Raw genomic sequence first — 27,798 nt, 5'->3', positions numbered from 1 at the left:
GAACTCTAGGCCAATTGTTTTGTATAAAAAAATATACTGTTTTATTTCTAGAACCAAGCAAGCCTGGTACAGGTAAGCATATCAATACTTTGCAGTAGTAATTGACTTGTTTGGACACAGTTCAGAATTGCAGTATAACTGGTACTGGTTTTGATTACAGGTTCAAGAAAGCAGTTTGCAACACACTGCAGGTATAGTACATTCAAGTGAATGGGCTTTTTAAGTAAAATGCAGTTAATTACTGTTCGAGGCATATGAGCTGCAGATCACACACTGAGGATAAGATCGCCATCTGGTGTTGGGCTCGGATGATTGCAGGTTGTTGTTGTCTTCGGAAGAAGCCTTTGGTCACGAGGTTGGTGACTACTCCCCTGGACAACAGTGCGCATGGGCATCCACTCCATCGTCAGATTGTTTTTTTCCGCCATTGGGTTCGGATGAACTTTTTCCGCTCCAGCAGAAAACTTCCAGCAATCGATTTAACTCTTCAATCTTCATTCCATCGACATCGAAATCAACTCGGACCGGTTCCGGAAGCGGCTGATGGACAGGACACCCTTTAAAAAATGCCCCCAGTGTGGAGCGAAGTTCCCCCACAGTGACCACCACGAGGTTTGTAACCTCTGCCTGTCGCCGGAACACAACGAATCGACCTGTCCAGCTTGTGCCGCTTTCCGTTCCAAGAAGACCCTCCGGGACCGAAGAGCTCGACACCATATTATGGCCAAACCAGCTCCAGAACCGGAGGACATCTTTGCTCAGGATGTTCCTGATGATGACACCGAAGATCTCGATCGTGTCCGAGGCCGACGATTCCGATGACCTCATCACTCCAGGGCAGCGTGTGAGTACCACCCCCCCTGCCCCTACCCCATCCAAAAAGACACTGGTCAAAACTCCGCCAGCTGGGCCCAGTCGCGACCGGAAATCCTCTTCAGAAGCCCCGCCCTCGGGCCCGGCTCCGAAGACATCTAAGCCTGTAGGTGGCTCGGGCTCGAGCAAACCTCATGTGATTGTACCTATAACACCTTCGGCACCGAAAAAACCACTGTCGGCACCGAAACAGGCTTCAAGACCGAACTCTCCTTCGGCACCGAAACGTTCCTCGGCACCGAAGTCTCCACCGGCGCCGAAACGTTCTTCGACATCGATGCCTAAAAGTCCCTCGGCACCGAAGGCAGCGGCGCCGAAACATCCATCGGCACCGAAAACTCCATCGGCACCGAAAACTCCATCGGCACCGAAAACTCCATCGGCACCGAAACATCCATCGGCACCGAAACATCCATCGGCACCGAAACATCCATCGGCACCGAAAAATCCATCGGCACCGAAAACTACGTCCACACCGAAAAAAGTTCATAAAGACCCGAAACGGCCATCACCGCCACCACCTTCGGAGCCGGATGAACTTTTTCGCCCAGATCCTACTCAAAAGCGGATCTACATCAATCCCGAAACTGGACATGTGACTGCCGTCCCATACAAGAAACGGAAGCTGGACATCACACCTCCTCCAGCTCCCATACGGAAAAAGGACTGTGCTACTTCACCACTTCGTCCTTCCTCTCCTGTATTACCTCCTAACCCGTCCCCCCCTCCTCCTCCTCCTCCTCCTTCTCCTTTACCTTTACCTTTACCATCTCCCTATCATTCACCTCCTCCACAGGATGATAATGATGACTTAGGGGGAGGGGCGGACCCTGATTTATTTAATGATCCTTTTGATCCAAACGACCCTTCTACATTTCCAGACACAGCACCAGTAGATGACTGGTCTTATCCAATGCCTGACTTGCCTGACCCCACTACCTACCCCTCCAAGCCCTCCCCTCCTGATGACCATTTGGGGTTTGGCCAACTAATAAATAGGGCAGCAACATTCCATGGCGTCACAATGCACACGGACCCCCTTGAAGAGGACTTTCTCCTCGATACTTTTGAGCAGTCACAAAAAACTGTTCACATACTGCCCATGATTAAAGGGGTTATAAAGCATGCCACTGAGGTCTTTAAAGACCCTGTTCGAGTTAGGGTTCTCAATCCACGCATCGAAAAAAAGTACCGACCAGCCCCGCAGGACCCTGCATACATTAAAGCCCAGCTCCCTTTAGACTCCTTGGTCGTATCAAATGCCAGGAAGCGCGTTAACTCACAGACAACTGGAGAAACGCCTCCCCCGGACAAGGAGTCTAAGCTTTTAGAGGCCTCAGGCAAACGAGTCGCCGCACAGGCGGCGAACCACTGGCGTATTGCCAATACCCAGGCCCTGTTAGCCTGGTATGATAGGGCGCATTATGACCAACTTGAGGACCTTCTGCAACATCTGCCTGAACCCTTTAAATCCCAGGCCACTGACCTCATTCAAGAAGGCAAGTTAATATCTATTGCCTCTATTAAATGCGCCTTAGACGCGGCAGACACTGCTTCTCGGGCGGTCAATACTAGCGTCTTACTCAGACGACACGCCTGGCTCCGTATTTCCGGTTTTAAACCGGAGGTTCAAACCGCAATTCTAGCTCAACCTTTCAACCAAGAGCACTTATTTGGCCCTGCAGTGGACACTGCATTAGAAAAAATGAAGAAGGATAATGAGACTGCCAAGTCTATGGGAGCACTGCAGTCTCCTCAAAACCGGGGTTCCTTTCGTCGCTCCTTTTATAGAGGAGGCTCCAAAAACACGGCAACTGAGACCACGTCCACCTTTAAAAATTCTGGACAAACATCCCCTAACAGAGGATATTTCCGAGGAGGTTATAGGGGAAACAATAACAAAGGTCGAGGGCGGGGCAACAACAACAACACCCGCACCTCCCCAGCCACCAAACAGTGACTTGCCACCACTCCCCCCAGACCATTCCACTCCGGTCGGGGGGCGGCTCCAACAATTCCTACCTGTCTGGACTTCCATCACCACAGACAGATGGGTAAGACAAATTATCCAGTCTGGCTACTGCCTCGAACTCATACAATCCCCCCCAAACATACCACCCAAACAACGTCCAATGTCCTCACATCATCTCTCTCTCCTCAAACAAGAAGTTCAATCCCTGTTACAAAAACATGCGATAGAACCAGTCCCTCTTCAACATCAGGGAACAGGGGTGTATTCTCTATACTTCCTCATTCCCAAAAAGGACAAAACATTACGGCCCATACTGGATCTCAGACTACTAAACCAGTATATACATTCGGATCATTTTCATATGACCACCCTCCAACAAGTCCTCCCACTATTACAACAGGGAGACTTCCTTGCCACGTTGGACCTCAAGGACGCGTACTTTCACATCCCTATGCATCCCGCTCACAGAAAATATCTACGATTTGTGGTAGATGGCAACACTATCAATTTACAGTTCTCCCATTCGGAGTAACAACAGCACCCAGAGTGTTCACCAAGTGCTTAGCAGTCGTGGCGGCGCACCTCAGAAGACAACAGATCCATGTCTTCCCCTATCTGGACGATTGGCTCATAAAAGCCAATACTCACCAAAAATGCGTTCTCCACTCTCATCGCACGATTCAAACTCTCCACAATTTGGGATTCACTATCAACTACCCCAAATCCCATCTACAACCTTCCCACTTACATCAGTATCTAGGAGCAACCATAGATACATCCAAAGCCATTGCTTATCCCAGCACTGCCAGGATAGCCAGTATACAAAATCTCATCTCTCAATTTCAAACTCATCCATCTCTTCCAGCAAGAGTGTTCATGCAGCTCCTAGGCATGATGGCGTCATGCATCTCCATAGTCCCACACGCACGACTTCAAATGCGTCCCTTACAGGAATGTCTAGCACAACAGTGGAACCAAGCTCACGGACAACTTACCGATCTGGTGTTGGTGGACAGTCGCTCACTTCGCTCACTGAAATGGTGGAACACCATCAACCTGTCCAAAGGGCGGCCGTTCTTAGAGCCTCTTCCACAAGTTATGCTAACTACCGACGCATCTCTCACAGGGTGGGGAGCCCACCTCCTTCACCATACCACTCAGGGCAGATGGACCAGTCAACAGAAACTGCTCCACATCAACCACCTGGAACTCTTAGCAGTGTTCCTAGCACTAAAATCCTTTCAGGTACACCTAAAGAACAAAACTGTCCTCATACGCACAGACAACATGACGACGATGTATTATATACAGAAACAGGGAGGGACACATTCTCTCCAACTGTCCCAACTGGCACAGCAAATCTGGAGATGGGCAATTCCCCAAAACATCTACCTGTTAGCAGAACATCTCCCAGGGATCCACAATCAAGTGGCCGACCTCCTAAGTCGCCACACGCAGCAGATCCACGAATGGGAATTACACCCCAAGGTTCTACTCCCCTTCTTCCAAAAATGGGGACAACCAGACATAGACCTGTTCGCCACTCCCGAAAACACAAAATGCCCAACCTTCGCCGCCAGGTTTCCACACCCACAGTCGAAGGGCAATGCCCTATGGATGAACTGGTCAGGCAGATTTGCGTACGCTTTTCCGCCTCTCCCACTAGTTCCATTTGTGGTACGCAAACTGAAACAACAGTCGCTAACGCTAATACTAGTAGCTCCCACTTGGGCACGTCAACCGTGGTTCACCACACTTCTGGAACTATCTTTAGTTCCACATCAAAGGCTACGCCTCTCCCCGGATCTATTAACCCAGAACCATGGAGAAATCAGACACCCAGATCCTCAAACACTTAACCTAGCGATCTGGCTCCTGAGGTCTTAGAGTTCGGATACCTCAATCTCCCTCCAGACTGTGTGAATATCATAAAGGAAGCTAGACGACCTACTACTAGAGCATGTTATGCCGCAAAATGGAAACGATTTGCCATCTACTGCGCTAATAATGACATACATCCATTGGATGCTTCCATACAAAACATCATTTGCTATCTCCTACACTTGCAAAGATGCAATCTAGTGTATTCCTCTATACGCTTACACCTGGCAGCCTACTTGCAAAATAGGCAACACCTGTCCCTTTTTAAGGTACCAGCCAGCAAAGCGTTTATGGAAGGTCTCAAAAGAATTCTTCCCCCAAGATTGCCACCTGCCCCAGTGTGGAATCTCAATGTGGTTCTAACAAGACTTATGGGTCCCCCATTTGAACCTATGCACAAATGTGAATTACAATTCCTAACATGGAAGGTAGCTTTCCTTATCGCAATCACTTCCCTACGCAGAGTAAGTGAAATACAAGCCCTTACACTAGAGGAACCTTTCTTACAACTACACCGTAACAAAGTGGTTCTTAGGACAAACCCTAAATTTCTTCCAAAAGTGATTTCCCCTTTCCACCTTAACCAATCAGTAGAGCTACCAGTCTTTTTCCCAAACCCAGACTCCGTAGCTGAAAGGGCCCTACATACCTTAGATGTCAAAAGAGCCTTGCTTTATTACATCGACAGGACAAAGCCTTTTCGAAAGACAAAACAACTCTTTGTTGCTTTCGCACCACCACATAAAGGCAATCCCATCTCCAAATCCGGTATAGCCCGGTGGATAGTTAAATGCATCCAAATATGCTACCAAAAGGCTAAACGTACACTTACAGTTCCCCCTAGGGCGCACTCCACGCGTAAAATAGGGGCTTCTATGGCCTTCTTAGGTAACATTCCCTTAGAAGACATTTGCAAGGCAGCCACGTGGTCTACCACGCATACCTTCACTAAACACTACTGTGTTGACGTGCAGGCCAAACAACAGGCCTCAGTGGGCCAGGCTGTCCTAAAACTTTTATTTCAAACTGCTGCAACAGATACAGGCGACCACCGCTAAGGGGAAGCACTGCTGTATAATCTATCCTCAGTGTGTGATCTGCAGCTCATATGCCTCGAACGGAATATGCTACTTACCAGTATGCATCTGTTCTTGGCATGTAGAGCTGCAGAGTCACACACGCCCGCCCGCCTCCCCGGGACCTGTATCTGTTCCAGCATCTGTCTTACTTAGACATTACACATGGACAACCTTTCTTTCATTCCTATACACTCCATCTTTTCCCATCATGGCGAAAAAACAATCTGACGATGGAGTGGATGCCCATGCGCACTGTTGTCCAGGGGAGGAGTCACCAACCTCGTGATCAAAGGCTTCTTCCGAAGACAACAACAACCTGCAATCATCCGAGCCCAACACCAGATGGCGATCTTATCCTCAGTGTGTGACTCTGCAGCTCTACATGCCAAGAACAGATGCATACTGGTAAGTAGCATATTCCTTTCAGATTACTTTTCTAACCACAGGACTGGATCCTAGATTTAGCCCTGGGACATTTCCTGAAAACAGGTGAGTAAATGCGTTTTGGTTAAAGGTATGATTTTTAAGAAATATTATTTTATTTCAAAAGTTGACACTTAGAAACTTTTTCACATAGAATCACCAATGTTATCCTATGGGAGGAAATTCACTTAGCAGGTAAGTTAAGTTATCGTTACTTTTTCTTACTCTGTGCTGGATCCTGGATTCAGCACTGGGACATTTCCTGAAAACAGTTGAGTAAATGCGTTTTGGTTAATCTTTTTGAGAGAAAAAGTGTCAATATTATCCTATGAGGAAAAATATGTTATTGGTTTCAAGGTAAGTAATCGGTCTTTTGAATTAGGGTTCTGGGGTTAGACTCGGGGGGGGGGGGGGGGGGGGGGTCTCCCAGGGTCAGAGATGCACTGTTGCGCCTTCAGCGGCACTCGGGTGGCCGTGTACAGAGTGTTGAGGCCCAATGTTATCCTATGGGGGATAAGGGGACTCCGGTTGGTGGCTGCTGGCAAGCAGGCCACAGGGTTGTGCGAGCAAAGCTTAGGGCACGTTGGGGACCAAGTTAGCACCAAAGGGACACCCTCAGCGGCGCTAGGGCAGCCGGGTGCGGTTTTGAGGTCGGGTGCCCTGTTGAATTCAATGGAGATTCTCCGGGACAAAGAAACGCTGCAGGCTCGGGGACGAAGATCTTCCAGGAGTGACCACCACTTCGAGTGGTAAGTTGGGATGTAGAGGGATGGTTAGGCACCACTGGGTTGGGCACACAAGGCTGTGGGGCGTCGGGTGCAGGGCTGCCTTTAGATGTCGGATTTTCTTACCAGCTCTGGTCGCGGTGGGTGGGGGGGGAGGAGGGGTCTCCTGGATTGAGGCTGCAGGTGTTGTCTGGAGGCTTGAGGTAGGTCAGGGGTCGCCGGATCATGGGTCAGGATCACCGGGGGGACCTCCTCATGGTGTTTGTTCACTCAAACACAGGCCGGGCTCGGCGGGTGCAGTGTGTGCTGGATTCGCGGTTTCTGGCTGGCACCAGAAGCTGCAGTTCATACGTCCGGTGTTCACGGGAGAAACAGCTTGGAGAGTGAATGCAGGCAAGTCCTCCGGGGTTTTTGGGTTGCTGGCCGCTGGACACGCCGGGGCATTGCAAGAGCAGGTTCGAGGGGAGACAGGCCTGTAGGGCTGGGGCCGAGTCAGTGGGCGTCGTCCTCTTGTTAGCTCTGCACGGCTTCTCGTCCTTCTTTTCTTGTGGTTGCTGGATCTGAGGAAGGAAGGTTCAGGGTGCCCCTAAATACTAAATTTAGGGGCGTTACAGGTAGGTAAAGGGCAGGGACCAATGGGTCCCTTCCATGGGGTGGGTACACCTCCTATTCTGCCACTCTCCAGTGGGAGGGGGGCAGGAGCCTGTCCCTGGTTGGCTTGGTCCCCCCATACTCAAGATGGCGGCGACTCGAGTTTGTGCTTCACCTCACCTCCCCCACCTTAGGGGTGGAGGTGGGCACACCTCTCTTCGTTTTTCCCGCCGGGTCTCCCGCCCAAAGTGGGGGGGTAGAACCAGTGGGGACCAGTTGCTGAGTACAGCAAGTGGTCTGGAGACGCTCACAAAGGCGGCATGCCTTTGAAGCTTCTCCTTCGTGAACCCTCCCCATCCTGGGGCGGAGGCTTCGAACCTAGTCACAGGATGTGCATTGTTTCAGGCCCCCCGAGAGCAGCAAGCTCTCGACCCAGGGGTCCAGAAACATGTCTGGTGGTGGCAGCTTGCGCAGCCACTCAGGTCACTGAGAGTTGGTCGAGTTTCAGGGGGATTCTCTAAGATGCCCTCTGTTGTGCATTTTACATTAAATCCCATACTGGCATCCGTGTGGGTTTAATGTGCTGAGAAGTTTGATACCAAACTTCCCAGTCAGTGCAGCTATTATGGTGCTGTGGAGTTCGTAACTCCCAGCACCATATACTCTTAATGGCAGCACTGCACTTACAGGGCCCAGGAATGGACCTGGGCACTGTAGGGATACAGGGCTCATGCACCTGTGCCCTCACCACTGGCCTAGGGCACCCAACTAGAGGGGTGACTGATGTATGCCAGGGCAGTGGTTTGTGGGCATGGCACACAGGGATGTGTGCCATGTCGTCTTTGTTTTTTGCTGCACCCAGACACTCAGCCTGCAAAGGCAGTGTGTGTGTCAGGGTACAGGGCCTCTAAGGGTGGAACAATAAGTGCTGCAGCCCTTAGGGGCCCTGGGTAACTATGGTACAATTTACCAGGGGTTGACATGTGGACAGAGATGCCAATTGGGTTTAGGCTTCAATGCAGTTTTAGGGAAGGAACGCAGGCCCTGGGTACCTGATTGGCAGGAGCCCAGGACACACTCAGTCAAAGTACATTAGCAATTCAGCAAAAAGTGGGGGCATACCATGCAAGAAAGTGGGCACTTTCTCACAGTAACTAAAGACTTCTTAGAAGAAAACAAGTTGCACACATCCAGACCCAGCACTAGATGGCAGAAGTATGCAAAGCATGTGAATCTACAGCACTACATGCCATGAACAGATGCTTAAAGGGTAAGTAACATATTCTATTTACTTCAGTACAAATTGCAGGATACATACTTAGTACTCTCAGCACTCCATTTTCACGTTGCACCCGCTGAGCAAAGAACAGTCTGAGTGGAGTATGTGCCCATTTGTTTTGGAATACTAAGGGAGGTGTCACAACATCCTGTGGCTCGAAGCTGCTTTGAAGAAAAATAACTTGTGATGTCCGAGCCCAACACTAGGTGGTAGGAGTATGCAAATCATGTGTATCTACAGCACTACTGCTGCTTCCTCGAGTTCTGATGATCAGTAAGGACTGAGCTCATCTCATCCTGCTCAGCGAGTCTGGTTCTCTGAACTGCTGACTCTGTGCATTTGCCCTCTGTTATGCATGCCACTTTCGGAGGACCTGCTGTACTAACCAAACAAAGTTCTTCATCCAAACTGTCACCTCCATGCACGGAGATTGTGCGGACACACCTAAGTCTGTTTTGATGTTTGCATTAAAGCTTATGGTCTGCTTACAATCCAGCTGCTAGGGATCCTCACATACAACTATACCAAAAGGGTAAAGACTGAGGTGACGATATAAGCCAATAATGAGCTATACTCACTATCAACAAGTTAAAGTTAATATTGTAAACCCCAAAAGATTATTTTCAGTCTCTAAGCATCTTGTTGCTTTGGAATGTCATCTTGTTCTTGAAGCAATTAAAAGTTTGGTCAGTCAGCGTTTTTCGCCCATTAGACAATAGGACATCTTTATGGGGATTAGTTCAAGAGGAACTTGGAAGTAAAATAATCAATTCTTGCTCTAAAACCTTGTTTTACCACGTTTTATGTAGTACCACATAAAAATGGAAACATCTGTCTGGTCACTAACGGGTACTGTCAAAAAGTATTCAACACTGTAGTGTGCCAAAGGTGGTTAGAGAAGTCCTGTCTGCCTTTTATTGACTGCCCTTAGCAGCTCTTTTTAAAATTTGAAATCTGTCTGCATCTCTCACAGAATCATTCACAATAGCGGTCCTATACATCTCACATTTATGATCAATTAACTCAAACGAGTTATACACTAGGGGTTTTGAAGCATCACGTTTCTCTAAAGAGATGGGTTGGAAGTTGGAGATTTTGTTTCTTGGCTACAAGGTCCTAGATCTCCACCTCTGCAGCACACTTTAAGATGCTTTCTCACATTTAAAAAAAATTCCAACCCTTATTTGTTCAATTAAATGTATGACCTTTGCTTCCCATCTGTCACCTCACCTTTCACTTACATTACCCCTCCACTCTCCCTCACTCTACACACACTTTCAAGTGGCTGTTTACAGTTATACAGGAGTTACAAAATAACCCATAAATACAACAGTGTTGAAACTGTATTGTTACTTTTTTTCTTTGCTAAATTTTTATCAATTGTTCCTCAGGTTCCAGAGGCCATAAAATCCCAGTATCGTTCTCCACCTCAGTTACTTGCCCCTGCTGGAATCCGTGATGGGGAACTAGTCTGTAATGGGCACACAGATGAATCGCAGAAGCACCTTTTCAACTCTGAGCACTTAAGCAACCAAACAGAGCAACAGGAGGTAAGTGTCAAAAAATGAAACCATGCAATCTGCCACTGTAGATATGGTCCACTATTGAGATGGTGGATGGTAAGGGAGCGATGCCTATTCACAATCCAGAGACCTTTCAGATGGTAGCTTTTATCCACATTGGATTTTTGGTGTCCAGGCAGAATGGATATCTGTTGATTATCACTCCATGGATCACTGGTGGGAAAAGCTGTCTGGCTACCATTTTGTTTGTGGTAGAAGTAGACCGTTATCACGTAATACTGAGACTGAGAGTTTGCCCCATCTTAAGCTTGCGGAACCTATTTTCATATGTTTATAGGGCAGCTCTTATTTGAGTGGTTTGGTCTCTGAAGTTCCTTTGAATGAATACATGGGTTATGAGTAAGGCATAAGTTTCACCTGGCTGTAACAGAGGCACTCACTGGGCTAGGAAAATGTAATTCCAAGGCGGTTTCCTCTCCTAAGTTCTCTCGTGCAAAAATAATGGCTGATGTAGTTGAGGGAGAGCCAACATAGAGGTAGCTTTCTTAAGTGATGGATAAATCATGCCATCAGTCTAGAGATGGAAAGCAAAGAAGTGCTTTGCTCATTGAAGATTTGTTTGTTGTACAGTGTTGGTTTGCATTGGTTAAGTGCAATGAATGCGATGTGACCTATCCTCTGAGGCATCTTAGAAATACATACTCTGTTTGGGTGCCTGTGCCATAAGGCTTCAACATTTATTTTGTTCCAACAGGTTCATGACTGTGAGTTTCCCACCTGGAAGTTTCAGTGCTTTTGCGGCAGATTCGTTTGCTCAGAAAAGTTCTAATGGATGTTAAATTCCACAAATACCTCATGAACCTTTCCGAGGCTTTATTTGACAACCTAAGGCTTTCCTGTAAAGATTTTAAGTAACTACAGCTTACTTGAATTTGCCCTCCAATGTGATTTTCTTGGCAAATTAGGCTGTGAAGTGTCCTTTTCTCAATCTTCTATGTGTTGACTATTCTGCCCCTCACTAGTACTTGAATCTGGGTTTGATTTGCCATTTGAGGACAAGGCTACCTGTTTTGAAGCCTTCATGTCTGTCAGAAGAATCGATGACCTTTAGGGTTGATCGATTGAGGAGACTTATTTTATCTTCCACAAGAACAAGGTCCTCTATCAAATGATTCCTTCTTGTATTCCAAATTTAGTGATGGTGTTTGATTTAAATCATGAAATTGTCTTAACAATTTCAGCCTTAACATTGAACAAGCTAGATGCCTCAAGAGCTCCGTGTCCCCTAGAAAGGACAATACCCTTACTCTCCACGAGCATCTGTTTGTCACATGGAATTTAATCCTCCATGCAAGAAAGTCACTAATGGCAATATTATTTTGTTGTTGGCCTTAAAACTCCAAATTTTACAACATCAGAAGTGTTTGTCCTTCCACAACAGCATGCTCTTTCCACCAGAGCAATGCAGCAAAGGTGACTAGCTTTCCAACATTGTACCCGAGGGCTCCTTTGTGTTACTGTTTGGCGCATGTTTATTTCTGTTCCTGTGCATGTTTATAGATTGCTCCTTTCTGCTGCTTATCTAATCTTACTTCGTATGGCTAATGAGTCATACAAGCTGACCGTACAATCAATCGTCAGTTTCTTTTAAAGTCTCACAGTAGTGATATCTTTCAAACCTATAAAGTTTCCTCGGACGATGAACACATGTTTGGTCTAACATTCCACAGCTGTTTGGTCTAACATTCCACAGCTGCGCCTCCCATTTAGTAATGCTGTAAAGTTTTGTCCGTTTTCCCTGATGGGTTTTCTTAAGTGCCTGCTCCCCCTGAAGGGTTTGTGGTGGTAAGTCTTTTAGTTTCACTTGATTTGATTTTGATGTGAGGAAATTGAAGTCTAAGAAGTTGAATAGCGTAATGGTTTGCAGGATATGTGAGCTTCTAGAGCTGTATGGAAAGCAGTTGTCCTATTGGGAGGTTGAAAAGGGTTATAAGAAGGCCCCTGCATACTCACTATTTCCTACTCCCATTTGTTCACGGTTTCTAACTTGTACTTTTCAGCGTATTTATTTGATATGTTTCCTTTGCTCTTTCTGCTCAGACCATGCTTACTTCTCACTGTGTTTGCGGAGAGACCCCTCGCTTTTGTTCTAGACTGGTGTCTTGGGGGAACGAACGTGCCCCACGTCTGATCCTTGCTTAAGGACGAATGCTATGAATATTCTCACTTGGCGCCCTGTTGGCATTCTTACAGCAAGCCCATCGGCACCTGTCACAGCGGTAGGAGAAAATGCTTCCCCTCCCCACCAGAAATCATTCTTTTGATGATTATTCTTCAACATATCTTATCTAGTAGCACCTCCATGCATCAGCTTTGTCGATAGTCAGCACGTTGGCAAATTAATAAAGTTAATAGAAGACCATTTTGATCTTTCACTAATCATTCTGACCTTTCTCCTAAGTAACCTTTCTCAACAGTCCCTCTAAAAATGAGATCAGAAGATTTAGTCTTATCAATTATTAATGTACTCCTGACTCATGAGGTGGAACTATTTTACTTAATAATGTCCTACCTCGCACGCCCTTGTTGGTGATTGGTGCTTCCTTGCAGGGTTCCCCCGTTTCATTGCCGCAGATGTACCCGGCGGACTCATTGGCCCCTGGACGAGGGTTAGTGTTCTATGGTCCCTCTCACTGTACTGATGTGACGACGCCGGTAACATTTTATCTACTGTCTGGTGCCGACTGGCGAGCTGTATGATTCCCGTTAATGATGTTTATTGGCAGGGTTCTTGTTTGTTTGGTTTGCGCTGCTGAACGCTCTATCAGTCTCCTCTAACAGTGCACGGCATTGATCTGCGCCTTGACGCGATGATATCAATATGAGCTGCCTGCCCCCGGGTTGTTGGCTGAATAGCTGTGTACACCTTGATGGCGCAATAAAGGTGTTTAAAAAAAAAAAAAAAAAAAAAAAAATAATGTCCTACCACTTGCACTTAATATTTATCACTGAAACTTGGCTGAATGAGATGTCAGCCCTGGATCTTGAGGTTTCAATCCCAGATTGTATAGTATTATCCACTTTGAATGAAAGGACATCAAAGAGGGAAAAGTCACAGTAATTTTTAATTACCATTTTATTCCTACTACCTTCTCTACCTCTCTCGTAGAAGGAATTGAAGTATTGCAGCTCCTTTGCTCCACCTTGTTGATGCAAAAACTTTCCTTCTTAATTTACCATTTACATGTTTTAGGTTGCAGATCTCTGAATTTTATTTTTGCAATCCTATTGGCTAAGCAATACTCTCTTCCTCCATCTTTTTTTTTTTTTTTTTTTTTAAGAAACCTTTATTACACATTAAAAGGATACAAACAAGGGCCTAGAACCACAGAGACCGGCTGCTACAAAGCCCGGGGGCCAGCAAAGCAACGCCATATACATTCAAATAAACCATAAGCGAAAGCCCCCAGATGTTCGTGAGCACCTGTAACAGGCCGTGGCCGCAGTCCAAAAGCAAGTAGAAAGAACGGTTTCATATTTTCTATTTAAACATACCAACAGATACACACCAACAAGGCAATGAGAGTACTAAATACTCTTCCTCCATCTTGACCGTTCTGGGCAGAGCACAGGTCCATTAAAAAAAGTGAAGGGGCTAATTAGCTTAAGCAAAGTGCAATGACCTAACAGGAAGTGTTGTCACTAACTTATCAGATCATTCTATTTAAAGTGACTGGGCTATGTTTCTATTCTTTGTTGAAATGGCACCTTCTTTGACAGTTACCCAAAAATCATCAAGGCAAATATTGCAATCTCACTGGTGACTGAAAAATGTGAGGAGTTGCAAAAAGGGTATGACTGGTGCTCATAAATTCAAAACCTTTTAAAAGACGTTGGCAAGTATTTGCCCGATTTGAGGGGAATTTCTTAGGAGGTAGTTAGGCTGCACCAAATAACACTGACTCACATAGCAACAGCTGTATAAGTAAAGCTCTAACACCTAAAAAAAAAAAAATATCCTAAAGAATCCTCATAATTCCTGAGTTTCAAATTCATAACTCCTGGGCCTGCAGACATTGGACCTCTCTTTGATGCTGTAGGTGCCAAGGGGCTGCGGTCAGCAGCACAGCTCCAGCAGCAGGCAGGAGGGCAGGCAGCACTTCCCCCAAACAGGCACAAGCCTTCTCTGAACCTGTTTAGTGCGAGAGAGAAGCTTGCACCTGTGATGCTTGAGTTATATTTGTTCTTTAAAGTAGCTACCCATGTACTCTTGCTGTGGTTTTCTTGTATGTGTGTTAGGGCCTTGTGCTGCTCCTCTTGCTGCATACCCCTGTTGCATACCTAATGTTTGTGACTGGGGAGCTTACACTGCTGGCTGCCATGTAGTCTCCATATTGTGTGCTCATGAAGCAAAACAAGAGTTAACTCAATTCTTCACTTGAAAAATTCAACACCGTGTGTGCACAAATACACAGTATATTCACACTCTTCTTTCACATCTTTCCCCTCTATAATTCTTTTTTTAGTCCTCTTACAGTACCTCACAGATCTTTGCCTCCACTAATAAGGCAGTACTGCCAGTATTGCATTCAGCAGGCCCCTAAAATATCAAAGAATGCTTGTTTCAAGTTTTTCCTTTTTAGGTCTCTCCTGAGCTAGCGCATGCGCTGTCTCAGGCGAGACATTTAGTATACGGTATTAGAAAGTGCTACCAGCGCTGGCCTAAATCCTGCGTTCACGCGAACGTGCACAGCTGCCAACTTTCAGCATCCGAGGCGCCAACTGGAGCGTGATTGCATTGCTTTCACTTTTGGCGATGCTGCGCGCGCGCTACTCGCGTGTTTGCCGGCGCGCGTGCACCCCTGCAATGCTCGTTTGTAATTATGGTGGCTCAAATACAATGATTAGAAATATTGCATGCAATGCAACATGATAATATTCCCCTGGAACTGGAGATTTCACCAAAAATGCTATTCTGTCCGTTTGTAATTTTTATACGATGCTTCGCATTATAAAATCTCATCTATTTTGATTCTACTTGATTTACCCTAATCCTTTCACATTGTCGACCATTGTTCTTGGCATTTCTTCCTTCGTTATCTATAGAAAAATGTTGCATTTATTTACTTCTTATTTTGTATGTGCCCTCTTGTCTTATAAATGGCCTTACGTTACTTTGGCGCTGTCATCTAAATTTTACGTTTTCACTCTAAATATTCTACTTTCATTCTTATTTCTTTATTTAGAAGCAAAGCTCATATTTATGAAGGCGATTCACAAATATGTTTTTTTCCTAATTATCTGCTTCTTTCCATAATAACATGTCGGCTTGATTGTCTTTGGTTGTGTCCTGCTTGGCATCTTCTGTATTTCAACCTGAAACCGAAGAAAACTGATATGCTCTTTTTCTTGTCTCGCTGAATATATTGCCACCAGTTTCTGTTTAGTTTTTTCCAGCTCAACTGTTTTTTTCAGTGTCCGCTCATACTGATGGTTTTGTCTTTGATTCATTTATGAATATATTTCTCTTTGGTTACTTCAGTTGAAAATGTTTTACCAAATCCCATTTTATTTGCTATTTTGCCTCGGGACCCGTGTTTGCAGCAGCATGCTGCGTGGGAAGACAAATGTACAAAAATGAGCTTTACTGATATTCTTAGGGACTTTATCTGTATTTATATTGAAAAGGGGAGTTGCTTCAGTGTCATTAGGGTGCCTGTGCCTATTTTCTGTGGCAGTCCAACACTGGCCCCATCATGTAACTGAAAAGAGGGTTCATTCAAAAGGTATTAATATGGCATTTACCATCAAGAATGGTGGCCTGTTTCACTGCACTCTCCTCATGGTCGACATGCACATATGAACTTCTTTGGTCCCTTAGCATATGTCAGATTAATTCAACGTGCATCTGTCTGATCCATGCAATGCAATTCATTGAGCCAATCCGGATTATTGGGCTTCCTCTCAAATCTATGCCGGGGGCAGCTAAAAGAAGGGTCCTGACAAAGACCCCTTTGAATGCTCCTGAAACATAAGTGATATTTGTTTTCACTGACTTTACAAAATAGTAAAACTAAAAACAAGCATTGACAAAGCCAATAGATTTCGCCTATGCGAGACTCAGTGACTTTCTCAGTTTTTTAAAAAATGTTCCACAGCAGCCCGTGCTGCAACATGGCTCAAAATAAATAAAAACATAATGCTATGGCGTCCAGCATTGATGATGCCATAGCGCTTTACTTTTATTTATTTTAAGCCATGTTGTACAACAGCCCGCGTTGCTGTACAACATCTTTAAACAAGCATTGGCATAGCAAATAGGTCTCGCCTTTGGGACCTTATAAGTGTTTAGTTATCCAGCACAGTATCCTTGGGGCAACAACATCAAGTGTTGCATGGCTAAACACTTATAAGGTCCCAAAGGCGAGACCTATTGGCTATGCCAATGCTTGTTTATTATGTGCATAAAGCGTATATGACCGTTGGGAAGATGAGTACTACCTAAATGTGCAGGCTGCATGCCCAGTGTGCATTGTAGTATTGCCCTAAACAGCTGGATTATTGGAGTAAGACAGTGCAGTTAGTACAGGATGATGAGAACAGAGCATATATACACCTTTAACCGCTTTGCTGGGAATATACGCCACCTCAAGAGGAAAAAAGTAACGAATAGATTAATTGCTCTGACAATGGTACTATGACTGAAACCCTGGTACCAAGGGGCACCAGGGTTTCATAATGGAAGGGTGACGTGGTAAAATGGGAAAGCATGGAAACTATTCTAGATGCTTTCAGGGACCCAGCGGGACTCCGGGACGACCCACCCTATTGAGCGCCCTAGGTGACACATTACCTTCTTCCCTTCATGGTAGTTAACCGGTGCTTACTACAATGTTCTCACCGCTGATTGTAAAGTATGTATTCTGTAGTGCCTATCAAATAAGGATGCTGGTGTACTAGTAGAACTAGAGATTAAAGCCTACGGTCAGCATAGTAATTGCCACCTGTTTCTTGCTGACGTTAGGTTGGTTTACTATTTAGTTCACGGTTTGTAGTAAACCATATTCGTATAAATGATACTTCTAAAACTCTTATCAATGTTTTTGAGACATCCGTTATCGGCTGGTAAAAGGTATGACATTCTAGAACATTTAAACACTTCATAAATGACCCTGCTTATTATTCAAGATGTCTTAACTGTTTTGCTGGATTTGAACACCCGTCCAATGAGCATGGTGAATTGTAATCAAATATGCATGTAAGATGGTACGAAACTCAAAATATATTTAAAAAGAAAGTAGTGCCAGTCATGAGGCTAATTTAATCTGGATCCCTGATGATCTCCGTCCAGTCTTCTTCCTTCAGTCAGGTGTTCCAGTACTGGCACCAACTCTTGTCAACATGGTGAATATGTCTCTATGTTTTTAATGTTGTTGCAAAACTGTCACTCGGCTCTTCAAAATGGAAAACTGGATGCACCGTGGCAGAGGATTACAAGCCTGTCAGATTGACTGCAGAATGGTAAGTTAACGGTGTAGTAGAACAACTATTTTGGTGTTAGAAAGATACTGTTTGGATCCATGGCAATTTGGATTTTGCCGGGGCCGAGGAACAGAAACGGCCGTGGCGTTAGCTCAACTGCCCTTATCCTTATAGATCTTTTGCCACCATATGACACTGCACCATGATATACTTATAATCTGCCTGAAGAACACGGGTATCTCAGGCCAATGGGTGCTTGGTGTCCTTCCTTTCTAGAGAACCACATTCTGTCGATTTTTGACCTCTATGCTTTACTTCTAATACAATCCTATGCGTAGTATCCTCTTTCGGCAGTGCTGTTTAATGCCTGGCTGCTCTACTGGACCAAACTAGTTAGATTTTACAGATGTTTAGCAGTTGCCTATGGTTATACACAACTAATTGTTTGCCCAGATCATCAAGCTCCGAAATCCTCAGCCAGTCTGGTCAATTGCCTTTGTGTTGTATCGACCTGGATGTAACAAAACATCCTTAGATTAGGTGCAAATAAACGGAAATCCTGCTGCTAGGAATTGCACAGCCTGCTAGCAAAGGTGCCTTTGGCTTTTGACCTGGGGATGGTCCTTCTCCAGAAGATAGTCAAATTACACGGAGTTATTCTGGATAAGGATTTCTCCCTGAAGATGCAGGTAACCATTTACTCTGCCTTCTTCCCTCTGACTATTTCTGATGGATACTTCCAACTGCAGATTCCTAATCTTTTGAACGCACCCCAACCCCCATGCACCACTCTCACCTTCCATCCTTCACTCAAGTGCCTGACTGCATCCGGAAACCTTTCCAACAATTGCCCATAGGTGGCACCAGTGGCACCTTACGACTCTATATGCTTTGTTCCGCCTCTTGAAGTGACAATGCAGGGCCGTATATAGGTGCTTTTCGTAGACCCAGAGCTCTGCTCCCAAACTCTGTTGGTTCTTTATTACCTTCCAAACCCGTTCTCTCAGTGACAGTGTGCTAGTGATGTTACCCCAAAGACTAAAGGCAGGAAGCAGATGTCCGTCACAGATTTGCATAATGTTTGTTCATTAGGTCTTGGATCCAAAAATGATTGAGTCATGCGGCAAATGCTCCTTGATGTATCCAATGGCCGTTATAGAGCGGAGGGCAAAGCTGTTAGTCACCGTGTCAAGAAATGGCTCCTGTTCCAAATTGCGGTCCAGTTCCGACTCAAAGTCCTGGTCTCTGCTCTTGGGTAAGTCGAAGACTTAGTCAAATGACCAATCTCTACCCAAACACAAGAAGTCCAGGCATGACTTCCTTCTGCTCAAGGGAGAAATCAAGTCAAAGGACAAATCTCGACACAAGCACAAGTCGTCCAGATAAGACTTCCTTCTTCTCTCAAGGGAGAAATAACAGCGTCCGCAAATGAAATTTTCAATTCCAAACATCTGTGCAGTTCTGACCCAATTCCACGACTGAAATCATTCACCGTAGTATCCCGGGTCTTCCAAGACTCCACATTAGGTAGCAGACTTCAAGGATACTTATCCAGACGATTCTAGATCCCCTGGAGAACCTTTTGCCCCCCCCTGGACCAGCTGGAGTTGAATTTCTGCTGTTGGCACCTTCGCCAGCACCAACTAATCCATGAGGCCTTTACCCAGACCCCTGCTGGTGCAGGGCTGTGCCTTCCCTACTTTACCAAAGTCCAGACTGGTTCCTGTAGAACTGGCTCTGTTTCCGAATCAGACTCCAGTCTCTGCTCCAGAGCAGGTTCAGTTAGAGCTCAATCAGTGTATCACTACGAGAATATTAAGGCACAGCCAGTAGTTTTGGAAGGCTCCCCTGCAATGCCTATCCCTCGGCACCAATGCTCTTAGTGCCTTGAGGCTATTTGGCTAAGAGGCCAAAGAGGACTTGAAAATGTTCCTCATGACAAGTGATGATACAGCGGGGGTGGACTAGACAGTTTGCTGTCCCTCAGTATACTGATGTTGTACTGTATTTAGACCTCCAAAATGCTAGTGCTCTGGATACCTCACCAGAGATGGGATTTTACTCCTTATTGAGGTTCCCACAGAGGAACGCTCCTCCTTTGCCGTAGTAATAAATAGGGCAGCAGCGGTGTTGCAATTGTAGTTGCCAACTGTGGAAACTATGGCTAATCTGCTTACAGACATTTTGTAACCTGGCCCTTCGACTTCAGAGCATTTGCTACTTTTCAATTAGTCAGTCAAATAGCTTTATTTCGATAACAAGTATCATAAAGTCATCAACATTCTTACAATCCATCTATAAAAATTTGAGTTATCTTTAAAGCGATAATGATAAAAATACGCAAATAGGTTGTCACATTGCCAAATCAATAACAATAACAAACTATATCAAACAAGTCCTTGATTCAAGATAAAATTGATTTGGTTCCAACCTCAAGTTCCAAGACAGAACATTTACATTTAAAATGGTTATTTAAAGTGACAGTGCATTAAAATTTGGGGAAGCAAATTAAGCTCGAATAAAAGATGAGTCATAACAGATACTTGAACTGCACCATGGGTGAAGCCTTACTTGGCACCACGAGTAAGTTGCCTCTTCTTTAGACACACAGTCCTGCCTCCTGGTAACCCAGACTTCTTGACTCACTGCCCAACACTTGAAAGTCTCTTTGTGCAGGCTTCTGCCAGAAAAGTAAATCCAACTGCCTTCCCTACTGCTCTCTTCCCGATAGAGAATCAAAGCTTATTGATGCACCCGACAAGGTGTTCTTCGTTGCTAGCTTGGCATCGCAATCTTTGAATGCGGTCTGCCTGTGGGGATATCACACAATCTTGGATATGGCGAGCTAGGTCTTGCCTACCTTCCCTCAGGAGTTTCTCAATACCTTCGCACAAACAATAGGCAACAATCCGGACATAGCCGTACTAGGCATGTTGAATTGTGTAAGCTGTGCAATAGGCACAAATGGGGTTATTCGTCATCACATCAGGATGCGCACAACAGGTTAAAACCTCTGAGGGCGTGCAGGAATCCAGTATGGATTTTGAAGACTCAAGGCTCTTTGGAGACCAGTCAAATTCAGCTTTGGAGCACTTTAACGCTAACCGATATGACCGACACCTTGGGCTTTCTTTCCAGGCTTGTTAGTTCCGTCAGCAATACCGTAATTTCAGGAGTTTAAAGAAGTTTTGTAGGCGTCAATTCCTTTGAAGTGTTTTATCCTCTCCTCTGCCATTTGCCAAAGGGGCAGTCTGTGCTTAAATCTGATTGACCTTAAACACAGGCCATGGGAGTAACCGGGTATTACACATGGATGGCAGCGTCCACTGCAATATGTCCCATAAAGGTTCAAAAGCCTAAGCCTTTCTCTCTATCAAGATTCCATGGCCCACAGTGCCAGCCTCATCAGTCCCACAATCTCTCTGACAATGAGCCCAGGTCCCACTGACTAGTAACTCTTCCTGGAATCAAAGAAGCATTTGATTTGCACAGAGGAAACTCTGCTCCTCTCTCCTCCCATCTGAATGTTGCCACCACAGCCCTCAGGTACGTCAGCATTTCACATCTCCTGTTCGGGGGTTGTCATCCTTCCCTCCACAATCCTTTTCAGTCCTTGGGCTTCCAAAATGGAGCCCACAGGCCTCATGTTATGTACCATATACAAGCACAAACATCCCAGCACGCACATGCAAGTATCTTGCGCTGTCCGACGATCTACACAAACCATGCAGCCCAAGGATAAGTCAAGTGCCTAGTCATGAAACCTTAAATGAGTGGATCAGTTGGTCCCACTTTAGTGACACAGGTAAAAATGCCTGTGCACACTACTGATTACTACTAAACACAAAACGGGTATGCCGCCACCACCCTTATGTCATTTAACTCCAGGTATGGGCAGTGGCCCTCTACCATCATGAGGGTAGCACCTGGTCTAGTCCTCCCGCTCTAACCAGATCTCATTGCTGTGAATCATGCCTAGCTCCTGGCGCACATGCATGATCCATTTTCGCCCATGATCAAAAATCATTACCAGGGGTCCAGATATCCTTCAGCTGGGGCACTCGGGGCAGAGGTGCACGTCTTGTCATCAATCAGTGGACTTTTTTGACCTAACAAACTGTTTCAGTGGAAGACTACTCTCTTCTATTTCTCTGCCCCCAACTGTGGAATAAGCTTCCGGTGCACCCCAAAGTTATCTACTCTTATTTGGCTATTAGAAAAGCCCTGAAAGCATATTTTATTCTGCAGGCCACTTTCTCCTCTCTAGTTTTTACTGGGAGGAATAGAGAGATAAGCAGTAGCTGCCTCTTTAATAACTATATTTTCTGAATCCGACAGCTTTTAGTCGAAGTTTGACGGTGTGTTGGTGTGGTTGAACTGGGTGGGGATGGGGGGTGATTCTGTCGGTATGTATGGAGGAGTTAAAATGGTGTGGGTGTGGTTTGACAATGCTGAGAGCAAGGGGCGTTGGGGTCTGATTAGTGAGTTAATCTTCAAAGTTTAGAAGGCTATCAAATGCATCAAAAGTAACTTGGATATGATACATAATTCTTTTTATTTTATTTGTGCAGTTTATTGTCCACTTACATAGAATTCTAAGAAAAAAAATCATTATAATGTTTGCCTTTCGATCTAGTGGCTCCTTTGGGGAAGCTTGGAGTACTGATTCGGTGTAAGGAGCCTCCTATATAAGTGTACACTCAGCCAAAGTGTTACTCAACTAGAAGAACTAGTGAGAAATAATATAAAGTGTTGATGCAATAATATCTGTTTTATCTCTGTATTTTTGAGTGGTGTAAAAACTGTTGTAATGCTGCAATAGTACCAACGTGTTTTGCTGTGTTACCTGCCCTGGAAGTTTGGAAAGTGAATATTAGCTGTCAAAAGTGCAAACACGACTTAAGCTTGGCAAAAGGAGTCTAAAATATTAAAAATCATGAATGATCAAGAGGGATCCAACTAAAAAGCGTTCACTTAAAAATACTCCTTGAAAGATCATATAAAAAGTATTGCACCTAGATTTTCTTTAGTTTGTCCTCTTAGCACTGTGCATAGAACAAGAGACCAGGATTCAGCCGCCAAAATAAAATCTCATCCAAATGTGTAAACAATCCAGCATTAGGAGTAGGCCCTTACAAGTCCAAGGCCCACTACCCTGAGACATGCTTGTTCTTCTTTCCCCACCACCCCACTGTTTTTCTGTTAGAGGGATCAGAATACAACCATCTGTTGAATTGCCTACAAACACTTTTGTTTGTGAATCATGATTCTGTATAATATAGCAGAAATAAAGAAACTGGAGCTAAAGAACTTTTAGCTCAGTTCATTGGATGACCATTTCTAAATCTCAAAGGCACCAACTTTCCCATGATGTCTTGCTAGAGATAGTAATTTACTAAGAAGCTGCATAACCCGGCATGAATAAAGCTTGTAAGGACAGCAAGGGTTCTTGAGAAATTGGATTTCAAGTAGGGTTTTGACCCATACATGAGATGGTTGGCTGAAACACAAGTGATAAACAAGGGCATATTTAAACTTTTCAGTGTGTATAGAAAAATAATTTTAGGACCAGCATCTATCGTATGTTGCTCCTTTCCAGCCTTCCCATCTCCTTCAAGCTTCCCATTCCAACGTCCTCGCTTCCTCTCCCCTCCTTCCAAAAAAGAAAATCTGACTCCCTATAGATTGATGGTGTGTACATAACTACAGGGCTGTAGCAGTAGATAACCTAAAGCAGTTAGTGTGTTGCAGTGAAGTTCAGTGTTTTATACCTATGAAATTATACAAATCTTCTAGTTCTCCACTTTGTTTAACGTGTAAACATTCTGTAATGCTTTGTTTCTCTTTTGCCTCCAGTGGCTCCGAAGCGTTGTGGCGCTCCAGTGCAGTATCCTCAAACACTTGTCCAAGCAGATGCCGTTTCACTGGCACCCCGATATGACTGACATGCCGGACATCAAGCCCGAAGTCACACCTGACTGTGCCATCCAAAACCTACACCAGGCAGCCCACAAGAAGGCCTCCATCCCCTGCTCCTCGTATGTCTCTGGCCTCCCTGGGCAGAATCTCACGCAGCAGATCGTGACAGAAGACGAACATTGTTTTTTGGACAAGCAGAGGCGATCATGTGGGACTTCCAATGGACCCACAGCCTCGGAGGTGAAAGTGAATGGACCTCATTCATACAGGGTTTCACCGGAACCCCTTGCCTCACTGACTGACCCACAGAGGCTCTCTGGACCAAGTACTGCTGTATCTGTTCTCTCCCACCGGCAGACGTGGTCTAGGCCCACCACACCACCAGTAGCAAGCGGACTCCCCAATCACATCCAGGCAACTGTGATAAAAACAGAGGGGGTTTGTGGTTCTTTATGTGCACAAAGGCATTCTGTACCAGTAACGAACCAGCCCTCCCCTACCACCCCAAGCTTTTGTGCCAGTTTTGAGACCACCAGCACTTTGCAAAGGAAGAATGCCCAGACTCAGTTAGGACCCCCTTTGTGTGTACTCGATTCAAGGTCTCATGGATCCCCCTTGTCAGGGACTAGGGCACTTACTCCTCCTCAAGCCTCAGCCGAAGGTCACCTGCACACTGCAGCTACAGCACAGCGTCTTTGTATACCAGCACCACCAACAGGTGAGCTTGAAAATTTCACAGCCTCACTATGGGGCCCATGAGGTGTAGACACAACGTAAGATGTGCAATATGAGACCATGTTCAAAATTATTCTGGAGCTGTCAATACTGAAGTCTCTGACCAGAACCTCGGAAATTAAGATGTATTATGTAAACATTTGTGGAGCGCTACATGCCACCAAATTATTTTGTGTGGTGTTTAACACTTATAGGTGAGGTGAAGTCATTAGAGGGCATAGGTGCCTCTTGATAATTATGAACCAGGTACAGTGTTCCTTATTGTTTTTGGGGAATTTCAATTAATCAGTGGGTCAGAGACCAGCATTCAGCTTAAAGTCATCGCTTAAAACAATCTACATCATTCATGTGCACACCAAAACTGGGATGGTAATCTTCTGGTAAAGGTTTTTAAATTAAACTGTACGTAACCAAGAGGAAGATTTAACAAGACTTAGCTATGCAGCTTTGGACATTATGTGAGTGATTGCACTGCAATGGAAACATTTTGATTGTCCGATACTGATGACTTATGAAGCACTCAAGACTGACGATTTGTAATTCACACAGAAAAAAATCTCCTTAAAACATATGCAGGTTCTCATGAAGGAAAATATTTATTTTGTGTTTTATGTGGTATTTACATTTTATTACACAAACAGTTTCTTCCTCTCTGAATATCCTGATCCCTCTAGTGCAGCAGTTCTTAAACCTTTTAAATCCTTTGGACCCATACTGAATCCTTACTTAGACGCCATGGACCTCGATGTAAGCAGTGTCGACCATTTGAACTTCATAATTATACACAGAAATACAGAAACAAGTTTACTCAAATACATAAATTATTAAATATTTTATTTACTTCACATACAAAGAAACAAGTATAGAAAAATCATAATTTTCATTTGTATGAGAAGGTTGGAGCTTTTCTGAATTCATTTTTTTATTATTGAATCTAGCATATTGCTTGGCTTTTTTTTTTTTTTTTGCTCCTAATGCATGCTTTCTTTTTGTCAGTACTTCAGTTGTATCCACCCATCATTCATACCACATTGACTTTGCTGTACTTGTGCTGCTCCACATATCTAGCAATTGATACCAAATTAACATTAACAAATGATACCAAATTAACATTTAGCCTCCATTTTTTTAATTCTTTCACATTTGCAGAACAATTTTTTCTTTATGTATACTTTATTCTCTTCCAGGGGATCCTCATCAATAAATGGAATCCACCCATATAAGATAGGCGAAAAAATAGGACATAAGGACAGGAGTATGATGTGTTTCCTATAGTGGTGGGAAGCACATAGAGTTTTTTAAATACCTCTCACACACCAAAAGGGCCCTTGGTGTCATGCTTCATCATAGGGGTCTTCGCGTCCCTCTACGGAACGCGGCGTGCTGCTAACCAACAAATACGCGAGAGCACTGATGTAATCACTGTGTGGTGTGCGAGGGTAGTGAGTGGTAGGGTCAGGAGTGAATGGATAAGTGAATATTAAAAAATACCTGCATGTGAGGGCTAAGAAGAATTTTAATATACCTCCGTTCTGGTATTGTTAAAATAGTGTGGTAGAGATTTTGTGTGTTTAATGTACACAACCTCTTGTGTACGTCGACATGTTTCTTCAGGACTGGTGCACAGATCCCTACCCTACTCACATGCGACAGTTAAATACTGTCTCTACATAAAATTATGTGTAGAACATAGCCAAATATGCCTATTATGGTAATTGGTCTTGAACAAGATAATGTCTTCAATGTCAGTTTGCTATAGTGAAGCCTGTGGCATCATGAGCCTGTGAAAAACGGAGGGGACCCAGTGCCTCGGATCCGCGTAAGAGGACGTTCGTAGCGGGTAGTACCACTACACATAGTGCTATTAAGCACTGGGTCCCCTCCATTTTTCACAGGCTCATGATGCCACAGGCTTCACTATCGCAAACTGACATTGAAGACATTATCTTGTTCAAGACCAATTACCATAATAGGCGTATTTGGCGATGTTCTACACATAATATCATTTATGTAGAGACAGTATTTAACTGTCGCATGTGAGTAGGGTGGGGATCTGTGCACCCGTCCTGAAGAAGAAGCTTTATGCTTTGAAACAGGTCGACGCACACAAGAGGTTGTGTACAATAAACACACAAAACTCCTAGCCAGATAATAAAGTTTTGTTGAGGACGCTAATGAGGTTCAACTGGTGGTATCTCTGTATCAGTGCATGGAAACATCTATGGCAAGGTGTTAAGTCTCTGGAGTCGGTGTAAGCGATAGGACAGCTCCTGCACATCCTTCCTTTCAGTGCTGGTGGCACTTTATGGAAAAATGTAACCCTGTCTGTACGACATGAACTTGCGGTTTCAGGAGTCTAATCCCTCTCGCTATGAGACATTTTGTAGATTGTGATTCTAGTTGTACTGTAGCTAGTCACCTGTGCAGGCTGTCTCTTGCAGAGGTCTCTCTAGATAATTTGTTAAAAGTACTGATTCCATAGAAGGTCCTGCAGACCCGCCTCCCCACAATATGCTCTCTAGTAATGGCTTTGAAGTGATGTCCATGATGTTGTGCAAGGGGAGAGGGTGGAGTTCCAAGTCTGACCTCCACTAAGAGAGGTAGTTACTGGGTGGCATAAGTGTGTTGGTATGAGAACTCTCTCACCTACTTTAATCCTATCTCAACACAATTTAATGCAGACAGTAGAGGGTGCACTTGTAACTCTTGGCAGTTGCTAAAATCATGACTAAAATTTCAGAAAGCCTACAGTGTATTGCACCATTGATGGTATTATTTTTTTTCTAGAAGGTAAGATCAGCCCCACCACCTTACTTGGAAGTGCTTTAAATATTCCCTTTACATCAAACTCAGCATCTGTGACAGACCTCACCAACACTCTGAGATCGTACATGGATGGCAGTGGCGGTGAGTGTGCACCTGTGCTTCTAAATGACCAAGTATGGTCCATATTATTCCTGTACATTTTCATCTTTAACGTGCAAAATCCATTGTATAATATCTCTGTACCGCTTTCCCCTTGCTTCCTACCAAATAATTATATTCAAAATATCTATTTTCACAGTACTAGTGCTACATCGTAGGATATTTGATGGTCATAAAGATTAGAATAATTTCACTTTCGAACTATATATATATATATATATATATATATATATATATATATATATATATATATATATATATATATATATATATATATATATATATATATATATATATATATATATATATATATATATATATATATATATATATATATATATATATATATTATCCAACAAAGTTTGAATGCTCCCACTTAATTAATATTGCC

General features: G+C 44.4%; 1 protein-coding gene across 2 annotated transcripts in view; it reads left to right on the top strand.

Annotated features, from left to right (window-relative positions):
• Positions 1-27,798, top strand: part of PHF12 (PHD finger protein 12) — a 418,108-nt gene that overhangs the window by 314,419 nt on the left and 75,891 nt on the right. For both annotated transcript variants that reach the window (XM_085649156.1, XM_085649157.1), the window contains exons 8-10: positions 10,215-10,373; positions 23,685-24,465; positions 27,270-27,389. In XM_085649156.1, coding sequence (XP_085505282.1) covers positions 10,215-10,373; positions 23,685-24,465; positions 27,270-27,389 — 1,060 coding nt within the window. The remainder of the gene's footprint in view (positions 1-10,214; positions 10,374-23,684; positions 24,466-27,269; positions 27,390-27,798) is intronic.

Source organism: Triturus cristatus, chromosome 3_2, assembly GCF_964204655.1.
Source record: "Triturus cristatus chromosome 3_2, aTriCri1.1, whole genome shotgun sequence".
NCBI classification, from domain to species: Eukaryota; Metazoa; Chordata; class Amphibia; order Caudata; family Salamandridae; genus Triturus; species Triturus cristatus.
Note: the sequence above shows the minus strand (reverse complement) of the source record. Positions and strands in the feature narration are given on the sequence as shown.